The 7,710-nt window shown below is 36.3% G+C and overlaps 1 protein-coding gene across 1 annotated transcript; it reads right to left on the bottom strand.

The window, feature by feature from the left end:
• Positions 1-27: 27 nt before the first annotated feature.
• LOC113352106 lies at positions 28-741 on the bottom strand. Its single transcript, XM_026595976.1, has one exon. It carries the CDS (start codon positions 739-741, stop codon positions 28-30), a length of 714 nt encoding a protein of 237 aa, XP_026451761.1.
• Between the last annotated feature and the right edge of the window lie 6,969 nt (positions 742-7,710).

Genomic DNA, 7,710 nt, shown 5'->3' on the forward strand with positions numbered 1-7,710 from the left:
AAATCAGAACAAAGTTAATCACATACATTACATGTGAATAACAGTGTCTGAATGAAATAGAATTTGATTCACACTAAATCCTCTAAACACCTCATTCTCAAAACACCACAAAATGATAGTGTTCATAATGAGCAGAATTGTCTCATCAACCAATTTGTGTCTACCACCAAACACTCTTGAGCTTCTTTCCTTCCACAAATGCCATAAAATAGCATAGTTCACCATCCACCAAAGCTTCCTACATTTACCTTGTAAGTTATTCAATCTCCAAGACTCAAAATGATCCAACACAGTTGTAGGGAATGTCCAAGACACCTTAAAAGCCTTCACAAAGAAACTCCAGACCTCTGCAGCATAAGGACAGTGCAGAAAAATATGGTCTGCAGTTTCATCCACTTGTTGACAGTATACACATAACTTGCTCTGCACATTCACACCTCTATGACTCAACATTGTTAATGTTGGAAGAGAATTGTGAAAGTTAGTCCACAACATGAAGCTCACTTTAGAAGGAATGTTCTTATTCCAAAGAAATATCTCAAAGCTGCACTCAGATCTATCCTCCAACTGCATATTGTAACATTCATGCACTGAAAAATCACCTTCCATTAACAGCTCATCTGCTTCTTCTGAGAAATCTGGAACAGGTCCTAGCTCATTGCATAGGCTATCCCACTGCAGCTGCTCTTGGGTACTCAGTTTTCTTCTAGAGAAACACTGTAATCTCCCATTAATCACCATTTCAGCAATAGTAGCATTCTTGTTACAAACAGCTAGCCTTATAAATGACTGGAAATCTGTCTTTTAATGGACCATTTGAAGTCCATTTTTCCATCCAAAATCTAATAGACCTTCCATTTTCCAGTTTGAAATAGAGCTGCACATGGGTCGGGCGGGTTGGGTTTTAGCTAATACCAACTACCAACCCAACTATAACGGATTTTTATTTTCATAACCAACCCCGCACCCACAAATATCGGGCGGGTTTTTGACCCGCACGCTATGGATCGTTCGGGTTCGGGTTTGAACCCGCTTAAACCCGCTTCAGATTGTAGTTCAATATTTTCTGCAAGTTTTTCACCTGTAGTGTTTATATCTGTACCTGCTTTATATTCAATGATCATTAACACACACATGTTTTAAAGTTTAAACATACTTCTTACTTAAGTTCTTAATTACTTAAAAAGTCAAACCATAAACATAAGTCTTCATTGTTAAGCTTAAACAAGTACTAGTGTACTATGTACACTAGTACTTCCAATAAAAACAAGTTTAAACAGTAGTACAATACTACTACTTCAAAGTTAAGATTAAAACTTAAACAATAAAAGTTTGCAGACCGACAGTAAGTGACTCATGTCTCTTCTATCATCTTCAAGTCTCTCCTCCTAGCATCCTCGAGGATCAAGGACTTCTGATCCCGACGTTTTAAATAACTCTGCAACCAAATTGAAATTTATGTTACATTCCTTTAACATCTTTACTGACAAATACAGAAAAGAGAAAACAAAGAAGAAGAATATTTCGAAGATTACCTTCTTCAATGCTAGAGGAATCATCTGGTACATACTCAATTAGAAAATCAATGGACGCCTAGGGTTATTTTATCTACTAGTACCACTAGGGTTTCAATAACGGACGGCTAGGATTAGTTTTATCAATGGTGTATATTTAGCGGGTTTTTTTCGGGCGGGTTCGGACGGGTTTTAGCTAATACCAACTACCAACCCAACTATAACGTGTTTTTATTTTCATAACCAACTCCGCACCTACAACGGGCGGGTTCGGATTAAAAACCCACGGGTTTAGTGGGTACGGACGGGTTCGGGTAAGTTGGGCGGGTCTTGTGCAGCTCTAGCTTGAAAGATAAAGCATCATTTAGAAAAACAGCAGATTTCAAGATATTCTTCCATAACCCCCTACCTTGAGGTTTTACATCATCACTTGGCATCAAACTTTCACAATTATTCTTGAACTTTTGCTGCACTATCCTTCTCCAAAGAGCTTTTTTCTCCTTAGCATATCTCCACACCCATTTTGCCTTCAAAGCTTACTAGTTAATCTTAAACTTTTAACACCCAAGCCTCCCAACTTTCTTGACTTACAAATCTTTGGACAGCCAACCAAACACATTTTCCTCTTGTCCTCTTTTGCATCCCAAAGAAAATTCCTCATTAATTGAGTAAGCTTCAGTTCTATACTTGTTGGCATATGTATAAGAGATAAAAAGTAAATGGGCAGACTAGCAAGACAACTCCTTATCAACATCAGCCTCCCTACTTTGTTTAAATATTTCTTCTTTTAAGTTGCCAATTTCTCCTGCATTCTCTGAACCACCTCCTCCTAAATTGAGACATTTCTAGAAGTAGCTCCTAATGGTAATCCCAAGTATTTTATAGGAATTTGTTCCACTATACATCCTAACTCTATTGCCATCTCTTGAATTATCTCATCAGCACCAACAATAATCAAAGAACTCTTCTCCAAATTCAATTTCAACCCTGTAAGCATTTCAAAAGTATTCAGGATAATAAGAAGCTTCCTCATCTCCTCCACATCTGCATTAATAAATAGCAGAGTATCATCTGTAAATTGTAAGTGATAAATCACCAAATCTTCCTCCATTACTTGAAACCCATGTATTTGTCCTCTATTAACAACCTCATTCACTAACTTGGATAAAACTTCCACCACTAACAAAAATAAGAAAGGTGATAAAGAATCACCTTGACTCAATCCTTTTGAGGGTTAAAATTTCTCAGTTGAACTCCCATTAACTAAAATAGATATATTAGATGAAAAAATGCACCATTTAATCCATGAAATCCATCTCATGCCAAACCCATGCTTTTCCAGAATGCAATTAAAGTTTTCCACTTAATGTGATCAAAAGCCTTCTCCATATCAACTTTGCACAAGACTCCAGGCTTCTTCTGCTTCAATCTGCTATCTATACATTCATTTGCAATCAACACCCCATCCAATATTTGTCCGTTCTTAATGAAATCTCCTTCAAAGTCAGAAACCAATTTAGGCATCACAGTTTTAAGCCTATTAGCAAGTACTTTAGAAAGGATCTTATAAGCACTGCCTAACAAACTTAAAGGTCTAAAATCCTTTGGAGCAAAAGAATCTTCTTTTTTAGGGATTAAAGACAAAAAAGAACAATTTAATCTCCAATCCAGACTCCAATTTAGGCATCACGGTTTTAAGCTTATTAGCAAACGTAAAATTAGACTTGTGAATAGACTTTAATCTGTTATCGGGCCTAAATTAGGCTTTGGAGTCAGTTGGCCTGGGGTGCAAGTGTACACTCCTGCACTGGGCTAGCTTCACCCCTAATAAATCTTATAGTGTGCAAAATGGGAGATAAAACGATAAATTACACTCCTTTCGTCAAGCAAAAAAAAGGTGATATTTTCAGCATAATTTTTAAGGAAATATATAATAATAATTTTGAAGAAAAAAGAATTCTCATTTATAATTTTTTTTTATGCTAAATATTGAAAACTTTATTAACTTGAAACTGGCACATTGTCTGATAAAAGTTGGCTCTCGATAATGCTAGGAGGATTATCAGACCAAACTCTGGTAATACCAAATCTTCTGCTGAATTTAGCAAGTTTGTCAGCTGATTTATTGCAAATCCTATGAATGAATTACACTCCCAATATGGTATTTTTTTAGGTTATTCATAGCATCAAGCAGAATGTATTCATTCTCCCACGCAATAACTGCAAACATTTAATTGGCGTAGCCTTCTATTCCCTTGAGATATGTTTCAAAGACAATATGGTTGTACTGCAACTCTTTACTCCAGTTTACCGCGTCAAGAAAAGTTAAGCATTCCGCATGTTCAGAATTCATTATTCTTGCATAGCACTTTGACTGACATCCCCACCACTTTCCTGCATGATCACGTAAAACAAGAGCAACTCCTGTTAGTCCAGTGTTAGGATCAAAAGAAGTATCACAGTTTATAATAACAAAAGGATAGATAGGGGGTTTCCAGTGTGGTGTTGATGCACTATCCTGCAGTTTTGTTACTAACATTCCATGTTTAATACTAAGGCATTCAATGTATCTGGCAAAGCTTAATGCCTTCCTAGCTGTAGCTGTCGGGTTCAATTTTTTATTCTGAAAATGAGCTTCGCATCTTTCATTCCATATTTTCCGAGAAACGATCGTAGCAGTACTTAACCAGCCTGTCTGAGAAGTCTGTTGCTTATCTTGTAGAATCCAATTTTCAAACACCTCTGCAATATCGCCAAACTGCTCTTGATAAAGAACAATAGAATAGGATATGCATCGTACTCTCAACTGATTGAGAACATAAAGCACAAGTCTCATTGATGTAGCTGCAGACTCTGGAAAGTCTTTCCTTTGTCGGCAAAATAGATGATAAGCATTTATATAAAAAATGCTTAACCCTCGGCCAAGTTTGAATGCTCCAGAATTGCTTCCAACTAATAGTAGAGTTTCGGATATTAGTTGAAAACTGCATGGTGCCCAAACTGATCTCATGCAACTTGTTATAAGCTGATTTTAATGAGAAAATTTCATTTTGTTTTAAGCTACAAATCAGTTTATCTTCAGCTGCAACAGAAATTCGCATGCTCATGATTAAGTCTGCTGTTTCAAAATCAAAAAGATATCTAATCAGTTCCATGTTCCATTGCCTTCTGTCCTGTGTAAAAAGCTCATTGACCCAAATGTAGTTTTCGCTGTCAGTGACTCCTTGTCTTAGGACTAGTGGTTCATCCATTCTTGCAATCCAAACATCCAACCAAATTTGAATCTTATCACCTTTCCCCAATCTCCATATGTTGTTTTGTTCAATGAAAGGAATCTGCTTCTGCACCCCATTCCAAACCCAAGAACAGTTTTTATTGTTACCAGCATGAAGTAAACAGGTACCCGGAAAGTATTTGGACTGCATAGCTTTGACCCACTGTTCTTTTGGATTCGTGCAAATTCTCCAAGCTGCTCTAACTAGTAGAGCCTTATTAAGAATCTTCAGATCGCGGAACCCTTGGCCACCCAAGTTTTTGTGTACACTAAGACGCTTCCATGATGCTGTGTATGTACCCTTTTTTTCCTCAAACCCCCAATAAATTTCCTTTGTAAACTATCAATCTTGTTAACTGTATCTACTGGAATTTGAAGACATCTCATTGAGTAGGCTGGTATGGTACTAGTTACATTCCGGATCATTAGAGACTTGCTGCACTGGGTCATAGTTTTACCATTCCAATTTTATAATTTGTGTTTAACTCTATCCACTATAGGAGTAAAACATTCAATTTTGTTCTTACCAATTAGAAAAGGAATGCCCAAATATCTTTCTTTTGAGTTCATCTTGGGTACTTTCAGTCTTCTAGTGAGTATCCTTTGGAACCTATGTGGAACATGTGTATTGAAGTATACACTCGACTTATTAAAGTTTACCATTTGTCCACTGGCAACACCAAAATCTTTAATGATTTTAAGCAGATTATTGACATTGTAGAGATCAACATTTATGAATAGTAAACAATCATCGTCGAAGAATAAATGATAAATTGAGGGGGCACCTGCTGCAATTTTGATACCATATATCTTCTTGTTTTGCTCAAATTGAATCAAAATACGAGAGAAAGCTTCCATTACTATTATGAAAAGGTAAGGTGACATGGGGTCACCTTGTCGCACTCCTCTTGTTGGGTGATAAGAATCACAATGAGCACCATTCAAAATCAGAAAAACCTTTGTTGTGCTGATACATTGCTTGATAAGATTACACCACTCTGGACAAAAACTCATTTGAGCCATAATATCCATGAGAAAAGGCCATTCAAGCCTATCAAATGCCTTCGACATATCTTGCTTTAAATCTAGATATTTTGACAACTCCTTTTTATTCTTCATTGTATGGAAAATTTCTTGGGAAAGATGTATATTATCTGAAATCTGCCTTCCAGGTACATAAGCTGCCTGTAGAGGAGTATTATTTTCCCCATGAACTTTTTCATTCTTAAGGGCATAATCTTAGAGATTATTTGTAGTTGCAGGAAATCCTACACTACACCCCTCATATGATTTCATTGTTGATCAACTCATTTTTAGGTTTACACTCTTAATTTTATTGATTAATTTTTGAATGTTCTTACAAGAAAGATAAAGAAGTCAAGAATGATCTCTGCTCTGAACTTTCTCTCTCCTATTTACTTGTTTCTTACTCAAAAAGATCTCTCTCTCTCTTTACAACTCGAATGACTATTTATAAGGAAATACATAGTGGATGACATCTAATCTGTCCTTTATTTTCGGATATGGTTTGCGACATTCTCGCAACCTTATAAATGTTAACTTCTCAAGCTCTCTAATTTTCGCAAGACTATCACATCTTTCTCATGTTCCTTGCTGACGTCGTTTCTGAAATTATTCTGCGACGCTATTGTGTTGTACCATTGATAATTTCGCTGATACATAATTGTTGCGAGATTATGATCCTACATCTTGCCTCTTCTCATATCTTCTCTGCAAAGTAGAGAATGATGTGAGAAATGCCGCAACTGCTTCTTCTCATATTCTGCATTTATTACACGTATTTTTTCTTCCATTTATTTCTCGACACGTCTTTTGTAATCGTTACTTTTTAACCGCTTAAATCTTTCCATATTAACCGTGTTTATTTTCTCGAAGAAAAATTCCCTCTATATATATTTCTTTTCACTCTCTTCTTCTTTCCTTTTATTCTCTCTGCAACTTCACCGTTCTTCTGCAAATTCCATTATTGCAACTTTTCTTCTTTCCTCTTCAATCTTTTTAAGTTCTTCTTCATCTTCAAATTAGATCTTCATAGTTCGTGATCTTCTTTGAGTCAATCTCCCTGCTATCATTTTTCATGGATTCATCAAGGTTAGTCTTCTCTTTTCTTCCTTATGAGTTTTGCTGAAATTGATATATTTGACATTAATCTTGTTTATTGCCTTATTTGATGTTGTTTATGTGATTCCCATACTCTTGTCATTTCAGCAAAAGCGGCTCCAACACTAAATTTACAGTTCAGAACCCTAACAATCCCAAATCACAGCATAAGGTTGTCGCACATAAAAGAAAGTCTGTGAATGAGAAGGTAGTTAGAAACACTATCTTTTTCTAATAACAATATTGTTGCCTCTGTTTCTTATCTAGATTGTAATTCGCAGGGTGATAAAGATCTTCATAAGCCTCACAAGAAATCTTGCCACCTCAAGACTGTTCCAACTTCTGTTCCCTTCCACCTACTCATTTCTTCCAAATCTCCTGCGACATCTTCGCAAGATAAACCTTTATCTCCAATTCGTGAAAATGTTGTCTCTGATTTCATTTCTTCCAAATCTCCTGCGACATCTTCGCAAGATAAACCTTTATCTCCAATTCGTGAAAATGCTGCCTCTGATTTCATTTCTCCAGTTGATCTTTCTATGATTGAAATTCCCCTTGTGGATCCTTCTGCGAATGAAACCTCTTCTCTTTCCATTGAGAATGTTTCTCAATGTTCTATTTATACTAGTTCTCTACCCAAGTCTCTTCCTCTGTCGAAAGAAACCGTGGAAGGGTTAGATATTGCTTTCAAGGTTTTATATGAGATTCTGGACGATGGCAAGAAGTCTTCTACTGATCCCTTCAAGTCTAATGTTTGCGAAATTCTGAGCAAGCATTTGGGTTCTAACAAAGCTGCTTCGC

This window comes from Papaver somniferum, chromosome 1 (genome assembly GCF_003573695.1).
Source record: "Papaver somniferum cultivar HN1 chromosome 1, ASM357369v1, whole genome shotgun sequence".
Classification (NCBI taxonomy): Eukaryota; Viridiplantae; Streptophyta; class Magnoliopsida; order Ranunculales; family Papaveraceae; genus Papaver; species Papaver somniferum.